Source organism: Sinocyclocheilus rhinocerous, unplaced genomic scaffold, assembly GCF_001515625.1.
Source record: "Sinocyclocheilus rhinocerous isolate Xijiao unplaced genomic scaffold, SAMN03320098_v1.1 scaffold345, whole genome shotgun sequence".
Classification (NCBI taxonomy): domain Eukaryota; kingdom Metazoa; phylum Chordata; class Actinopteri; order Cypriniformes; family Cyprinidae; genus Sinocyclocheilus; species Sinocyclocheilus rhinocerous.
The window spans coordinates 445,634-464,204 of record NW_015630020.1 but is presented as its reverse complement, the minus strand read 5'-3'; the positions used below and the strand labels follow the sequence as shown (position 1 = coordinate 464,204).

At 36.0% G+C, this 18,571-nt stretch overlaps 1 protein-coding gene across 4 annotated transcripts in view; it reads left to right on the top strand.

The window, feature by feature from the left end:
• qkib (QKI, KH domain containing, RNA binding b) overlaps positions 1-18,571 on the top strand; it is a 113,429-nt gene that overhangs the window by 29,852 nt on the left and 65,006 nt on the right. For 3 of the 4 annotated variants that reach the window (XM_016551594.1, XM_016551595.1, XM_016551593.1), the window contains exon 1: positions 2,992-3,130. In XM_016551594.1, coding sequence (XP_016407080.1) covers positions 3,011-3,130 — 120 coding nt within the window. In that variant the 5' untranslated portion in view covers positions 2,992-3,010. Of the gene's footprint in view, positions 1-1,499; positions 1,643-2,991; positions 3,131-18,571 lie in introns of those variants that run through there. The other variant, XM_016551596.1, reaches the window with a different exon arrangement.

The following is an 18,571-nucleotide window of genomic DNA, read 5'->3' as shown; positions in this document are numbered from 1 at the left end:
GTTTGATCGCGTCCAGTGTAGGCAGACTTTAGCTGTTGTAGACACGGTGTTACTCACCTATTGAGAAGAAACAAAGCAACCTCGGCGTCCGATCGCAGGCCTTCCGCTCCTTGAGTTCTCTCCAGCGCTGGAAAGCTGATCCGATATTTACATGGGTCCTACTTCTTGCCTTATCGTAAGCCTTCCTTTGTTCCTCAGACGTTTTCCTCTTTTGTTTTTTATCCGCCATCTCTATCTTTCTATCGCTCGGCTCGGCTAATGTCCGTCCTATGCACTGAACGCTCTCTCCTCCACATGATGAGTAGACACGCCCCTTACTGCTGATTGGCTACAAGTTTGTTTTGCCACTGGGCCCGAATCAGTTTTCTAAAGTGTTTTTGGAAAATCGCTTACCCCACCTTTAAATAGTTCAAAAGTGACAGAAAAGAATTTTATGTTGTTGCAAAAAAAGAGAAAAAGTATAATAAGTATTTACATATAACAGAATTCTTTAAAACATTCTATTAATCAAGGAGCCCTGTAGGAAACATTGATAAAAAATAATAATTGGAATGCAATATTAGAATGATTTCTGGAGGATCATGTGACACTGAAGACTGAGTAAAAAAAAAAAAATTCAGCTTTGCATCACAGGAATAAATTGCAACTTGAACTGTATTAAAATATAGAAAATATACAAATAATACAATAAATATTAAATAAATAAATTAAATATTTATATAAATATATAATATAATTGTTATATATGATAATATTTCATAATATTACAATTTTTACTGCATTTGTTATCCAATTAATGCAGCCTTAAAATAAATAAATAATAAATAAATAAATAAATACATTTCAATATTTCAATACACAGTAGTAACATATTTCTTGTCATAACAACTTTATTTTCACACAGTACATTTTCTGGTTAAACTTTATATTCTGACAGAGGGGCCTTTTATGTGATTTTTTTTTACTGTTTCATTTTTACTGTTTCATTGGTTTTGTTTTATATTGTAACATTTGCAGCAGCTGCCAAAAACATTTGTAATGTGAAAATATTGTGAACCTGAAGTGTTCTGTATTCACCATGCACTTTGTAAAAAAAACAAAAAAACACTGCGACTGCTGAAACCATTGAATCATGAGGCACACATGGAGTATATTTAATGATTAATAATCATAGTATCAATCATGTAACTGTGCAACCTTAAATTGTTTGATTACCATATTGTCAAACAACAAAACCGTTAATCTAGGATCATGCTCTACTCTGTTAAACCATGCTGTGTGACTGTAGATGCTGTAACATACTGAATGGTTCATTAGTTTTAAGAGCAGTGTTTAAGGAGCGTTTGCACTCTTCTACTGCCATATTAAAGGGCATATAATCCATTGGTAAAGGAAATGTAGTATATAGCCTGCCACTATATCTGTAATCCTATCCTTGCCCAGTCTGCATCCTGATTGATGCAGTTAACTCATGGTGCGTGTGTTTCTCTTTATTTCAGAGATCAGCAGGGTACGAAAGGACATGTACAACGACACGTTAAACGGCAGCACGGAGAAGAGAAGCTCCGAGCTCCCGGACGCCGTCGGCCCCATCGTTCAGCTCCAAGAGAAACTCTTTGTGCCTGTTAAAGAATATCCTGACGTGAGTCTCAAACCTAAAACCCATTCACACTGCAAATACACTTAGAGCTCCATCACAGTGTTTTAAATAATTAATGCCATTTTTGCGAGTGCACGTGGGTTTGTTTGTTTCATTAAATTAAAAATTCAATGACAAATGATTAAAAATGCATCCCGAGAACCTTTCAGTCACATGATCTAGTCTCGGGCAGCAGTTGAAGGTCAGTTAAAAATGATTTCAAGTAAATGCCTGCATACACACACAGGCTCCTTACTGAAGCTGAGTGAGTAAATGGAATAGTAAATAACAGTGTGCAGCTGCTCAGTATGGCCCTTATTTAATTACAGAGACATACAAGTCAATGTAATCTAGTTTTCCTTGCATTAGGACATGGGCCCACGTCCAGTATATTGATTTCATTAAGACGTACTGAAGGAGTGAGGTTGCACAAAGTGTTTGAGTCCATTTAATTTATTGTGTTATTAAGCTGATGGCTTGTGGTCGACTGTCACTGTGCGTCTGAGCAGTATAAATTCGCTGTGCGTCTGAGTGTCACCATCAAGATTACATTTTTCATTTAAAACTTAATTTATTATTATGGGATAGTTCACCCAAAAGTTCAAATTCAGTCATTTCCTCACCCTCATGTCGCTCCAAACTTGTATGACTTTTCCTTGTCCCGTTAAAAAATATATTTCGTGAAAAAGAAGTGTGATTAATTGTACTGAATGTGCACTTGCAGTGTACTTAAAATCTTATAAGAATATATTTAAAAACTTTACTTGCAGATAATATAGAATTAATGAAATAAAAGACCACTAAAGTGTACTTAAAGAGAGTACACTGTTTCCTAACACACTAAAATAAAGTAAAAATTTAAGTTTTACTTTAAAGTAAATTTTTATATTTTTTTAATAATCAATACATTAGGTGCATTTTAATAATCTTTTGTTGTGCTTAAGAAGTTCACTTATTTTCATGTTTTATTTTCACATTACCAACATGCTAAAGTAAGTAAAGTTTAATGATTAATAATCATAGTATCAATCATGTAACTGTGCAACCTTAAATTGTTTGATTACCATATTGTCAAACAACAAAACCGTTAATCTAGGATCATGCTCTACTCTGTTAAACCATGCTGTGTGACTGTAGATGCTGTAACATACTGAATGGTTCATTAGTTTTAAGAGCAGTGTTTAAGGAGCGTTTGCACTCTTCTACTGCCATATTAAAGGGCATATAATCCATTGGTAAAGGAAATGTAGTATATAGCCTGCCACTATATCTGTAATCCTATCCTTGCCCAGTCTGCATCCTGATTGATGCAGTTAACTCATGGTGCGTGTGTTTCTCTTTATTTCAGAGATCAGCAGGGTACGAAAGGACATGTACAACGACACGTTAAACGGCAGCACGGAGAAGAGAAGCTCCGAGCTCCCGGACGCCGTCGGCCCCATCGTTCAGCTCCAAGAGAAACTCTTTGTGCCTGTTAAAGAATATCCTGACGTGAGTCTCAAACCTAAAACCCATTCACACTGCAAATACACTTAGAGCTCCATCACAGTGTTTTAAATAATTAATACCATTTTTGCGAGTGCACGTGGGTTTGTTTGTTTCATTAAATTAAAAATTCAATGACAAATGATTAAAAATGCATCCCGAGAACCTTTCAGTCACATGATCTAGTCTCGGGCAGCAGTTGAAGGTCAGTTAAAAATGATTTCAAGTAAATGCCTGCATACACACACAGGCTCCTTACTGAAGCTGAGTGAGTAAATGGAATAGTAAATAACAGTGTGCAGCTGCTCAGTATGGCCCTTATTTAATTACAGAGACATACAAGTCAATGTAATCTAGTTTTCCTTGCATTAGGACATGGGCCCACGTCCAGTATATTGATTTCATTAAGACGTACTGAAGGAGTGAGGTTGCACAAAGTGTTTGAGTCCATTTAATTTATTGTGTTATTAAGCTGATGGCTTGTGGTCGACTGTCACTGTGCGTCTGAGCAGTATAAATTCGCTGTGCGTCTGAGTGTCACCATCAAGATTACATTTTTCATTTAAAACTTAATTTATTATTATGGGATAGTTCACCCAAAAGTTCAAATTCAGTCATTTCCTCACCCTCATGTCGCTCCAAACTTGTATGACTTTTCCTTGTCCCGTTAAAAAATATATTTCGTGAAAAAGAAGTGTGATTAATTGTACTGAATGTGCACTTGCAGTGTACTTAAAATCTTATAAGAATATATTTAAAAACTTTACTTGCAGATAATATAGAATTAATGAAATAAAAGACCACTAAAGTGTACTTAAAGAGAGTACACTGTTTCCTAACACACTAAAATAAAGTAAAAATTTAAGTTTTACTTTAAAGTACATTTTTATATTTTTTAATAATCAATATATTAGGTGCATTTTAATAATCTTTTGTTGTGCTTAAGAAGTTCACTTATTTTCATGTTTTATTTTCACATTACCAACATGCTAAAGCACATAAGTAAAGTACCTGATTATAATTTTAACTGTAGTGTGTTATTCAATATTAAATTTAAAGTTAAATATTTTAAACTGCAACTTCATCATTACAAATGTATTTAAATATATGACATACAGGTTTTAATAGAATATCATTTGATTAGTATAAAACTGTATATAGTATAGAATAGTGGATTTTAGTTTACTATACAGTAAATGATTGTCAGTACATCCGACAACAAAATTAAAAAATATTTCCCACACAACAAAAGTAATTACGAAATTACTTAAAAAGATGTACTTAAGTCCTACATAAGTGGGTCAAAAAAGAACTCTGAAGATCAGCTAATTGCAATTAATATAAATTTAAACTATAATACATTTTCTTTTAATTGCATTAAACATGCAATTAAGTGTCAGAAAAAGTGCAATCAGTTTAAAGTAAATAATTTCCATAAGTTCTCTTTTTAAAAGTATGTCAAAGTGTACTTCTTTTTCACAAGATGTGGCAGGATATTATTCAGAAAACCACCTTTTATGTTACACAGAAGACTAAAAATGAGTGAGTAAAGACAAGATTTTCATTTTTAGGTGAATTATTCCATTAAATCCAGCAGTGCCCCTGCATGTATTTTTCTGAAAGTGGTATCCTACCTCTCTCTGAGTCTCTGCACATCTCTAGTAACAGGGGTGACATTGAATTCTCCCTCGCTCTTCAAGTTTGTGTTGAGTCAGAGCCGCTCAACCGCATCACCAACAACCCGGTCGGTGGTTAACAAATCTTTCAAGCAATCGCTGACAGATCCTGCTTGCCTAAGGCGCCCAGCCCTAGGGAACCGGTTCCGTGCTGATTGATCCCAATTAACTTATTCCGTCCCAGCTTGATTCCTGCATGGCCAGCACTGATTGAGTCTCTCCAGCAGGGGTGTAAATACTGTTTGGGACTAGAGCCCTCCATTTTGCTGAAGTTTTCTGGGGCTGTTTATGCGCCTGTATTTCCCACGGGAGAGGGCTGCGATGTTAAACAACGCTGATGCAGTGGCGCTTGCATGTTTTTGGACTAATTCTTGCTTCAACCTATAGCGTTGTTAACGTGGCTTGTTTGATCCATAAAATACACACAATGAGAGCGGATAAGAGGATGTTTGAAAGTCATCGAGGCTGCACCTCTGGCATGCTTGGCATTAATAATATTAATATTTTATTGTTTCTTGCGCGTAATACTGGAACTTTATAAAAAGCTAATTTCATTTTATATTCAATTACAACTCCAGTTTTCAAGGGTATGATGCTTTCTGTCTGCAGTTGAAGCATTGTAGGTAATTTAGCTCCTGCTCTTAAAAGTCTGAGAGTTAGCCAGCACTGCAGTAAAGGCTATCGTGAGTGTGTGTGTGTGCATGTGTGTGTGTGTGTGTGTGTGTGTGTGTGTGTGTGTGTGAAGGTTCTGGCTGCCCTTCGTGGTCTGAAGGACACCCAGGATCATTATTAGTGAGTTTGGGTTCATTAGGAGGTGGAGGATGAGCAATAAAAGAGACGTCCTTAAATAGCCCTCAGTGTCAATGGAGTCCTACATATCCATAAAGACTAGAACTCATATTATAGTACAAAAAAAGATAAAATAGCCTATTTTAAATGATCTGAACATGTTTTTTTTTTTCATTTTGTTGATGCGTCTTTATTCATGGTATTTACAAACATCGACAACTGGTGAATGGTATGTGATTGGAGCTGTTTTTGTTGTGTGTCGTGGGTTTCGTGATAACGAAGATGGAATGTAAACGCACATTTTACGCGATTGAAAGCATGAAAATGTACTAAATCTCCTATGACAACTTGCAGTGATACATATCATCGAGGCTGAGAAAAGAACATAACGCTGCAGACAATAGGTAGCTAAATGCCGTTATTATCGCTGTTTTTCATGTTCGTGGAGTAAATATTTTTACACGGCTTTTTAAAAATGCCTGGTAGCCGGTGTTTCATATGTGTTTGGCTAATCAGCATACACTTACATAACTGGTAGTTCCCATGGAACTGTTTTAGACCCTGCTCTGGGTCTAGAACAAAATCCGTTCCAAGAACAAAATACGTTCCAAGTTCCTGTGGTGTGAACATGCCAAAAAGCGGGAACTTCTGCCAATAGGTCTAGGAACTATAAAAAGGTTCCTGCGGTACGAAAGCACCTATTGCGAAAAGATTCCTTTGGAACTTTTATTTTTAAGAGTGCATTGGTCAGACAATCCAGATAGTCCCGCCTCCAAAATCATGCCATTGGTTAAGTCAGTGTTGCTGTGTCAGGTTGGTTGTTTTGATAATAGTGTTAAAACTTTTCAGGTGAATCAACATATGAATGGGCTCTTTAATATATTTCACCTTTACGCTTAGTGTAGAGCGTCTCTGGGGTGCCAGTAATCTCTATATTTCCTGGATCTCTCTCAGCAGATGTCTGATAGAGAGGGGAATCATGTTAATTGCTGGAGACCCCCTCTGGACAATCATTAACTTTAAACCATTAGTTATTAAATATCACAGCTTCTCTTCAAAAGATGTCAATTATCACCCTCAAAAGGTTCCTGTGCGAGTGTGTGCATGCAGGTAGATCTTGACGTTTATCTGGGCCTAACGGAAGCTAAATGAATGACTACGTTAATTGTGAAGCCATTCTTCAATTTTTGCATTGAATTCTCAAAATATCCACAATGATTTTGCTGATAATTTAAAATTATGCAACATTGTGATTTAGCTAATTAGGATTTCTGAACCATGTACTCTAATGTCGCAACTCGAACATTATGAGAGCATTCAGAGGTTTTTCAGTAGCAAAAATTACATCAGATTAAGTTTGATTTATTTTCATGATTTATTAAAAAATCTCCATATCAGTGATTAAACTTAAAATTCTGATTACATTTATAACATCAAAAAGCATGTGATCACCTTATTTAGCCTCTTTGTGGCATTTTTTAAATGCTAAAATATTTAGCAAAATATTTTACCATGTACTGTTAACTTGCTGTGTATAAATGAATAATTATTTTAGTTTTTACATTTAAATGTTTTAAATCTCCTTAATTATCTAATCTCCATCTGTTTCTTTAAAATGATGGTTGCTTTGATTGGGGAAGAAAAAAAAATAACTTTAGAGCAAATACATGAATATCTAGATATGCTACTGTTCAAAACTTTGATGTCAGTATGTTTTTTTTATTTTTATTAATACTTTACTAATGCTATTCATCAAAGAAATATTAAATTGATCAAAAGTAATAGTAAAGTCATTTATATTGTTTAGATTAGAACATTTAGATTTCTATTTCAAATAAATTCTGTTCTTCTGAACTATCTATTAATTAAAGAAACCTGAAAAAGTCATGGTTTCCACAATAATATTAAACACCACAACTGTTTTCAAAATGATTAATCAGAAATGTTTATTGAACAGCAAGTCAGCATATTAAAATGATTTTTGAAGGATCATGTGACACTGAAGACTGGAGTAATGATGCTGAAAATTCAGCTTTGCATCACAGGAATACATTACATTTTAAAATGAATTCCAAAGGAAAACAGTTATTTTCAATTTTAACATTTCACAATATTACTGCTTTTACTGATCAAATAAATGCAGCCTTGGGGAACATAAGAGACTTATTTCAAACGTATTCTTATTTGAATGGTAGTGTATAAATGAAGTATCATCAAAAGACTGAAAAATGTAAATACAGAGTTCTGGCATGAAACTCTAGATGGCGCAGTCCGATAGGTCTAGCTCAATCTGACCTGGCGACATCATTGTCACATGGCAGCTGATTGGTTCTCTCCTGTACTGGTAGCCAATGAGCTTATTGCTCAATATTCAAATACCTGGCTTTTGTTTGCTGTAGCAGTTAGCAGCGCACTTCAGAAACCCTCCACCTTCCCCAGCTCCACCTGTATAGATCTGCTATGGGGTGATTCATGTATGCTATATGGGGGTTATTCATATGTGTTATATGTGCAGCAGCAGTATTTCTTACATGCTAACAGCAGCATGTTGTGGATGTATTGGCAGCAGCGTAGCAGATCTATTCCGCCAACACCAAATACATTAACATTGTCATGTACATTACCATGTCAATCCCTCCGAGAGTTGTCATGACAGAAATGCATTCATTTTAGCTTATTACCAAAATGCAGCATGATTTACACAGGAGTCCGTTCTGCTCCCGTTTCATAAATGAGACCCAATGTGCGCACGAGCATCCACGCCATCCGCCCCAGCAGGCTTAAAAACCTCGAATTATCTCGTCGCAAGTGGTCGCTGATATTTCCAGGTCAGGGGCAGGATGACATGATAGATTTATAGATGAGGTATAGTATGAAGGGAAGAGCGTGAAAGAAAGAGTGAAGAAGATAAGCAGCCTGGGACGTGCGGCGGTGATGAATGTGAGGCTATGATGAGGTCGGGGAATCGGGGCAGAGGAACAGCGGCCTGCCCCGCCTGATAAAAGAGAGCGAACGGCCTCACACACACTCGTCTCCCAGACAGGCACGCAGCGGCACAGAAATTAATTTGCTCCTTCAAACTCGTGCTGTGTCGCCCCTCTCCCGGCAGCACGCACCCGTTCCGATTTGCTGAACAATGTTATTAGGCTGGGAAAGACAGGCGTCCTAGAAGAGCGCTGCTGCTTGAGATGATTGTTGCCTTTCATTCGGAGGTACAAATCTACAGTTATTGTTGTGTGTGTGTGTGTGTGTGTGAGGGAGATAATGTTAGGGAAAAGACACTGGGCCGTAGAGGAAGAGCGCTATATAAATACTCTGCTCAGGGTCTTGGTGGGGACAAAGCTTTTAATTGTTGAGCGTGGAGCGAACGATTGAGTGAACCACTGCTGTCATCTATCATTTCTCCCAGTGTGTCCTTTTCTGGGTCAAACTCTTCTACAGTCAAGATGAGCAACTATCAAAGGTTATTAATCATTATCAACATGAGCTGCAAGATTGATTCGCCTTCCTTTAGCAAGTGTGAACAGTGGATTACTTTTAATCAACTGGTGTTTTGGTGAATTTTTTTTTTTTTGTGGATTTATGAAGTCAGTGCTCCTAATATTCACACACGTGTCAAGTAACCACAAGTGTAGAGAATCACAACCACAAAATGTCACAATACTGTACTTTAATATTCATTTTGAACAGGATATCTATGTATATCTATTATAGTCTAAATGTAGACTTGGGTGCATTTATCAGAAATACAGTAATAATATGAAATGTTATTACAATTTAATTTAATTTTAATATTTTGTAATCTGTAATTTATTCCTGTGATGCAAAGCTGAATTTTCAGCATCATTACTCCAGTCTTCAGTATCACATGATCATTCAGAAATAATTATAATATGCTGATTTGGTGATTTCCTATTATTATAAATGTTGAAAACAGTTGTGCTGATTAATATTTTTGTAGAAATTTTTTCTTCATTTTTTTTTTTTTTTAATATTTTTTCAGGATTTTTGATGAATAGAAAGTTCAAAAGAGCAGCTTTCGTTTGAAAGAGAAATCTTTTATGACATTAAAAAATGTCTTTGCTGCCACTTTTCATTAATGAATTGCATCCTTGCTGAATAAAAGTATTACTTAAAAAAACGTTTGAATATTAGTGTATATTTTTCTAAAACTAAATGCCATTAAGTTTAATATTTATATGAAGTTAATGTTACATTTTATATAATTGTGACTTACTGTAAGTGTCCAGTATTTTTTGAAGTCATTAAATATGTATGTGGTGTTTGAATGAGTGTCTGTTGTCTGAAAAATGCATTAATAGTAATAAATATGAAGAGGAATTTGGAAAGGAAGTGGAGTGTATTCCAGATGAAAATGTTATTGCTCAGAGTATTTTTTATTTCTTTAAAAAAAATCCTTTCAAAGTAAATTAAAAACAGGCACAAATAAGAAAATTGTTGACATGTAGAGCTATGCAATTAATGTTAATCTTTTAGCTCAGATAAAGAGGACTAATCTAATGGGAACTGTTTGTTTGTTTTAAAATCTAACTTATGAAATCTCTTTTGATTGCAGATCTGAGTGTAGTTTGAGACATTAAGATCTCATCTGAAACTCTAGAGAGCACGTGTGAAATTACTGTGGTCGTTTTGTGGATTTGAGGGACTTTTCTTCATTTGCTGTTCCTTAATCCTAATCACTGTCTTGGAGAAACAACTGAGATGTTCAAGTGATGTCATTTGCGATTTTTCTTCCCTGCTATGGCTAAAATCCCAAGATATTGTCTAGGAATTTACTTTCATGGCAGCTTTTGCTGTTTTTCCCCTCATATTTTGAAGTCTGTCTGCTTCTACATGTCCTCTGGGTGTTTAACAATACATTATAATCTCACTTTCCTCGACCAGCGCTGTGCCACTCTGAGATGCTGCTATTTCGGGAAGACTGTTGCGTTCAAACAGTGCGAGTGAGTTTTTATGAGTGTGTTCTTGCAGCTGCATGTATATATGGATCTAAAGGGCAGCGTGTTCAGCACATGTGTGTGTTTGTGTTGTGTGCTGTCAGGCAGGAGATCTGACCGCCTGCCCTTCCTCTCTCCAGGTGTCATTGTTTTAATTAAATGGGTCTGATGGGATGGACCCATAACTCAGAACTGAATGAGGGCTTAATGAAAGCAAAACTACTGGACGTTAACTAGGGTATTGGCTGCCGTACCTGCAGCAGCTGGTGTTGATTAATATGACTTCATCTCCATGTGAATATGTGTGTCTGTGTCTGTGTGTGTGTGTGTGTGTGTGTGTGTGTGCGCGTTTTTGTGACAAATGAGGACATAAATTTGTATAATGACAAAGGTATGACATAGGTATTACAAGGAGAAGGTGACTTTTCAGGACATTACCCCATGTCCCCACTTTTCAAAACGCTTATAAATCACACAGAATGGAGTGTATTGAAAATCTGAAATAGCACAAAGTTTCCTGTAAGGGGTAGGTTTAGGGGTAGGGTTGGTATAGGGCAATAGAATATACGGTCTGTACAGTATAAAAACCATTACGCCTATGGGATGTCCCCACTTTTCACAAAAACAAACCTGTGTGTGTGTGTGTGTGTGTGTGTAACTGACCTTACTTTGCAGTTTTGTAGTTTTGTGAATTACAGAAGTAAAATGCTTTAAAGGGTTAGTTCACCCAAAAATAAAAATTAGGCTGTGTTTTACTCACCCCCGATGCATCCTAGGTGTATATGACTTTCTTCTTTCAGACGAATCCAGTCGGAGTTATATTAAAAATTGTCTTTGATCTTTCAAGCTCTATCGTTGTTCACTGTTGTACACGAAAGCACTTTAATGATTATGGGGTTTTAATACAGGGTTCGAAAACCTAGAACTATCAAGGAATATTAAGGTTGTGTTGTATAAGATTGGGAAATGAATAAAGTCTTAAGAATTATGAAAGAGTCTTGATTCTGATCCTTAAAATTCACTTTAATTGGTACAACTTGCATAGTAAATATACATCTTTTTCTACTTAAACTATTGTTCAAAAGTTTGGATTTGGGAAGAGTTTATTTATTTATTTATTTATCTTTTGAAAGAAGTATCTTATGCTCACCAAGGCTGCATTTATTTAATCAAAAATACAGTAAAAAAAACCAGGAATATTGTGAAATAGTATTGCAATTTAAAATAAGTGTTTTCTAGTTGAATATATTTTAAAATGTATTTTATTATTGTGATGCAAATCTGAATTTTCAGCATCATTACTCCAGTCTTTAGTGTCACATGATCCTTCAGAAATCATTCTAATATGCTGATTTGCTGCTCAATAATTATTTGTTATTATTATCAATATTTTTGTGGAAACTGTGATACATTTTTTCAGGATTCTTTGATAAATAGAAAGATCAAAAGAACAGCAATTATTCAAAATAGAATGTTTTTGTAACATTATAAACGTCTTTAGTGTCATTTTTTTTATTACTTGAATGTGTCCAAACGTATGAATTAAACCTTTGAATTGTTGTGAATACTTAATATTCACTATAAACTTAATAGGCACAATATTTAATTGGTTAAAAATGCTCTTATTTGGAAAATAATTAGAACCTTTTGCATTGGTACTTCTCAAAAAAATTGGCCAGAATGCTTTATAAATAAGTCAAAATGATTCATTATCGAATCAGACTAAATAAAAAATATATATATTTTTTTTAAATGTGTGAATCCTGTTAATAATTACTTGTAATTACTCAATTATCCTTGTTTACAGTTATAATGACTTAATTATCATAATACTCAAATAAATAATTTCTAATCCAAATGAAAATTCACCTACTCTCAGTTGTCCTCAGCATGTATATTTGAAAACAATTATTAATCCTATAAAATCAAACATATTTTTGGCAAATATCAGATCAAACTGAATCCCTGTCATAGTAAATATTTGTGACCCTGGACCCCAAAACCAGTCGTTTGGTTATATTTGTAGCAATAGCCAAAAATACATTGTATGGGTCAAAATTATCGATTTTTCTTTTATGCCAAAAATCATTAGGATATTAACTAAAGATCATGTTCCATGAAGATATTTTGTAAATTTCCTACTATAAATATATTAAAACTTAATTATTGATTTATAATATGCATTGCTAAGAACTTCATTTGGACAACTTTAAAGGCGATTTTCTCAATATTTTGATTATTTTGCACCCTCAGATTCCAGATTTTCAAATAGTTGTATCTCGGCCAAATATTGTCATATACTAACAAACCTTAGATCAATGGAAAGCTTGATGTATAAATCTAAAAAATGTCAAAAAATTTACCCTTATGACTGGTTTTGTGGTCCAGGGTCACATTTAACCCCTAGTGTGTATTTGTTCTGATTCTGGGTGTCTGCTGAAAGTGGGCAGTGAGGTTTAAGGTTATAGAGCCAGCGCCTACGTAACCCTTTAAACCAGGCTATAATCTCTTCTGCTGTCCTCCACCTAAAAGCACTCATACACACTGACGGCTCTGCCCGCGGTGAGGAGAGGTGAGGTGCAGCGGTTGGTGTGTGAGTCTTCTCATTACTCTGGTGATAATAAACAATAACACGCACACAGGGGAGAGGTGCAGCAGCTTTCCGGATCACCTCGCTGCTAATGAAGGTTAATTAGGGTTCATTAGGACATGATGAGCGCTCGCAACACCACCACAGCCCTCTGCTTTACGCCTGCCGTCCGCCCCGGTTCCTCCTCTCCGGCTGTCACTCCTGATGGACTCCTGAACATCAGTCCATATCAGTGAGAGTCCGGACAGACACCACTGCAATTACTATATTAATATACAGTATGACATACTGGGTCAGTGTTTCCCAACAAACCACAAATATATGTGACCCTGGAGCACAAAACCAGTCTTAAGTCGCTGGGCTATATTTGTAACAATAGCCAAAAAATACATTGTACGGGTCAAAATTATCGATTTTTCTTTTATGCCAAAAATCATTAGGATATTAAGTAAAGATCATGTTCCATGAAGATATTTTGTAAATTTCCTACTGTAAATATATTAAAACTTAATTTTTGATTTGTAATATGCATCGCTGAGAACTTCATTTGGACAGCTTTAAAGGCGATTTTCTCAATATTTAGATTTTTTTGCACCCTCAGATTCCAGATTTTCAAATAGTTGTATCTCGGCCAAATATTGTCCTAACAAACCATACATCAATGGAAAGCGTATTTATTCAGCTTTCAGATGATGTATAAATCTCAATTTCGAAAAATTTACCCTTTTGACTGGTTTTGTGGTTCAGGGTCACATATTCCTTTTAACTCAGATTATACTAAATATAATTCATTAAACTGGACATTATAATAATAATTATTTTTTAAAGAATTAACCAGATAAAACCTACTGTATCATATTTGATATGCAAATTTCTAAGGCCTCTAAGCTATTGTGTGACTTCAGGAGACTTGGCAAATAGCCCACGAGTCAAATGAACTACTTGTACGATATCTTTATGGTGCTTTTCAATGCTTTTTTAAAGCTGAACGCTTCATGCATTGTAATTGCATGGAAGAAAGCTACTAGCTTTTGTGTTCCACAGAAAAAAAGAAAATCATACGGGCTTGTGACGAAAACGATGACAGAATTTTCATGCCCGTTCAGAATTCCTTTAATGCTGGTAGCAATGCAATGTCTAAGTCATTTGGACTGTACTTCCATAAACCCAGCACACAAGGGAATCAAGCCAATCAATGCCACTCACGGATCATCAGCAGAGGAAGCTGTGATAAAACATTTGAGATCAAGTGTTGTAGATATGGAGGCATACATGCGGTTAGACGTCTCTCTTCCTCTCCGCGAGTCCCCCACCTCTCGGAGGAGAGATGCGCCCTCCTTCCCCTCCCCTTGTCCTGCACAATAATGAAAACAAAAGACATCCTGCAGCAGGGAATCAGAGCGCAGTGCTTTTAGAAGCCATGCAATAATTAATTTGCCTATTACCAGAGCCGACTCGTTTATCTTCATAAGATAATGCCATCACTCCCAGTCTCTGGCAGACTCGCATGCGCTCTGTCTTAAACGGCCCTAATTACGTCCCCGCTGCCTATTTTATTGTAGTTGATGGAAAACACACTTAATCTCCACTGTGCAGAATGAGTAAATAGGCCCCAGCTTTGAACAGCAGATATTAGAGATTCCATTAAAGCCCAGTGCTTTTTTATTTGGCTTTTGTTTCGGGTGCCGGAGCACTAAAGAGCTGAGGTAAGGTGTACGCCGATGAGGCAGATAAGTCAAGCTGTCTTTATCCGTTGCTTTTTCACACACTTCCAGATAGAGGGAACTTTGTAGTGGCAAAAGCCCAGTGATATGATTACGCCTACCAGTCAAGTTTAAAGGGGTCCTATTATGCTTTTTCACTTTTTCAACTTTAGTTAGTCTGCAATGTTGCTGTTTGAGCATAAAAAAGATCTGCAAAGTTACAAAGCTCAAAGTCCACTTCAAAAGGAGGTATTTTATTTAATATAAATCACTTTTCAAAAACTACAATCCAATCACAACACACACTGGCCCAGCTAACCAATCACAGCACATTTCGTATTTCAGAAGGCGGGCCTTCATTTGATACAGGAACTAGTCGAGCCGTTCATGCCAGACTGGGGAGAGAGGTGTTGTAATAATGTAAAATATGTGAAAAATAATGTGTTTTTCGAACAACGTAGTATGAGAGCCTGTTTTAGTACACCCCCAAAACAAAATCAAGACTTTGTAAAATAGCATAATAGGACCCCTTTAAATTTATGAATGGCTGAAACGATGAGTCAGTTTATAATGTTTTAAGTTTAGAAATGGCATGGACTATGGTCTGCTGTAGTGGTTTGGGCTGTAACTCAACCTAGAGGAGGTTTTTATTGCTCTGAGGTTGCTCTTTCTCAAGAGACTTCATGGGGTTCTCCGTTTCAAGTGTCAACTTTGTCACAGATGTTACTGTTTCCTTTTAGTAGACATAAAATGAATGAAACTATTGACAGAATCTAGAGCTGTCAAATGGATCGCATGGTGCAGATTTGGATGAGAAATGTAGGAGTTTATAATGAAATCTCTGACTTTTAATTGCAGCAAATTTGTGCAGATTTTGAGAGACTGTTGAGATCGCTTCAGAAACTCTATAGAAGACATATAGTAGAATTATGTGTTTTTTTTTTACAAGAAATAAAGAATCTGATTCTGCTCTAGATTTCGTCTCACTGACTTCTTTGAAACAACGTGAGATTTTAAAGAGCTTTCATTAAGAATTACTAATGGAAATGTTATATATTCAAACTCCATATGGGACATTCTATAAAATATCACTGTTGTGCTCTATAAGGGTTAGTTCTCTCATGATTTACTCACCTTCTTTTCATTCCAAACCCCTGAGACTTTTATACATCTTCAGAACTCAAATGAAGACTTTTTAAAATATAACAGGAAATTTCTGTCCCTCCTTTGAAAGACCATGCAACCAAAATTTTGTTGCTTCAAAAAGTCCATTAAGGCATTGTAAAAGCAATCTAATTGTTCTTCTCCCAAGCATGTTTGAGCTTGTGTTTACCATATTTTACCACATAGTTTACCACAACTTTACAAACTCTTTGAATGTTCTGTTGGAATAGACTTTGGTGGACTGGTGGTTTCATTAAAATAAATGTTAATATTTCATGTATAATTTTTTGAAGATGTACAAAAGTGGGTTTGGAACAAAAAGTAAATGATGACAGAATCTTTATTTTTGGGTGAACTATCCCTTTAAGTCATCATTTATTTATCCTCATATTGTTCCAAACCTGACTTTTTTCTGCAGTGAAACACAAAAGAAAATATTTTTAAGAAGATTCATTCCATGAAGGCATGCAATGACCTGGTTCTCTGAAACATCAGAAAGAAGAAAAGAAGCAGCGTGGAAGTATCATAAAATTATCCCATATGACTCATGAGCTATATTCTAAGGCTTCTGACGTCATGATTTGTTTGAGGAACAGACCAAAATTTAAGCAGTTATTCTCTAAAAATCATTGTGCTTGGTCACAAGTCATACAAGCATGAATGTCAGTTGTGTACACTTATCTTTTAACCCAAGACAGACTGTCCCTGTCATAAGTGTACTGCGTTTTACGTTGCCAAAGATGGTCACCAAACAAACTGTGGTCCAGCATGTGCTGAGAAGGGTTATGTGGGATTTAAAAAGGAAGAGAATGTTGACCGTGAGCCAACTGAGGGTGCAGCTGACACCCTGATCACTCAACAGACCCACATAAATGGTTTAATGGACACTACACACACTCTTAAAGATTAAGCCTCCCGAAGGGGTTTTTCACAGTGATGTCAATGAAGAAACATTTTGGGCTCTCAAGAGAACCTTTCAGTGAACTGTTCTTAAAAGAACCATTTTAATGATCTTAGGGATTCTTTTCCATTATAAAAAAAACCTTTTGTGCAATGGAAAGTTCCATGGATGGAACCATTGGAACCATCAGTGCCAAAAAAGAACCTTGATTTTTAAGAGTGTAGACTAATATTTTGAAGATAAAGGCTCCAGAAGGGGGTTTTCACAGTGATACCATAGAACACTCTTAAAAGATAACAATGGTTCCATGAAGAACCTTTAACATCTATACAATCTTTCCATTGGACAAATGATTCTTTATAGTGGAAGAAGGGTCTTTTGATTAATAAAATGTTCTTCACACTAGGAAAATAATGGTTCTTTTAAGAACTGTTCACTGAAAGGTTCTTTGAGGAACCAAAAATTGCGAAAAAACCTACTTTTTGAACCTCTATGGGTTCCTCAAAGAACCTTCAGTGAACAAATCTTAAAAGAGACATTTTTTCTTCACGTGAAGAACATTTTAATAATATAAAGAGCCTTTTTTCATTACAAAGAACCTTTAGTGCGATGTAAGGCTCCATGGATTTTAAAGGTTCTTTGTGGAACCATTGATGTCGATAAAGAACCTTTATTTGTAGGAGTGCGCACTGATATACTTGAGTTAGTTCACAGCGGCCCATGCGTCTTCACTTCTGCACAGCATCACACCGACAGCACCTCCCACACAAACAGACACATCTCACACTAACCTATTCACGCAAGCAAATATGTTCCGCACATCGGCCTCCATCCATTGCCCTGACATCACCTGACAGCGAGAAAGATGAAAATTTCATTCATCTTTTCTTCTCGTCACTCCCTACAAGAACACACCTAGACACTCGCACAGCCCTCTTCACACACTTGCATGCAGACATTCATCAAAGCATCAAAGGAGCTTTGTGGGACGCGCAGCAGGAGTAGGCCCACACAAAAGGCGCAGGTACAAGAGAGCGAGATTGTGTGTGTTTGATAGGAGAGCTTCGGGTGACAGCCGGTGAGTTGAGAGGTGGGGAAGTGTTGCATTTATTCAGGTAGGCGAGACGATGCTGTCACTTACGCTTTTGGTGTGCGGTGTATGTGAGAATACGTGGAGTCTGTGTGTGGCGGCTTCACTTCCTGTTTTTTGTCTTTTTTGGGAGACAGACTAATGGGATATATGCCAGCAATGTTTGTGAAATGGGAGTTTAAGCTTTCAGAATTCAAATGTTTTTGTATTCTTAAATCCTTTTTGTCCTACAGTCAACATGAAATCCAAATTGACCCCATTTACTTTCTTAATAAATGTCCCTGATCTTCTTCAGGATGATTCATCAGTATTCATTCATTTTATTTTGCCCCTGAAACAACTTTTTTTTTTTTTTTGAGCAAATAACATTATTAAAATCAACACCCTCTTCACCCTCAATCCACGCAAATCCAGCTGAAGAAATTTCAGGTCCATCTTACATTATTACATTTTTTCTCACTGAATATAGATCACAAAAAAAGGGTTCCAGGCAAAATCCCATTCATGTTCTTGAATTGATAACATATAAACCTAATTTATGTTTCAATTTTATATTTTAAATAATGTAATTTTTTT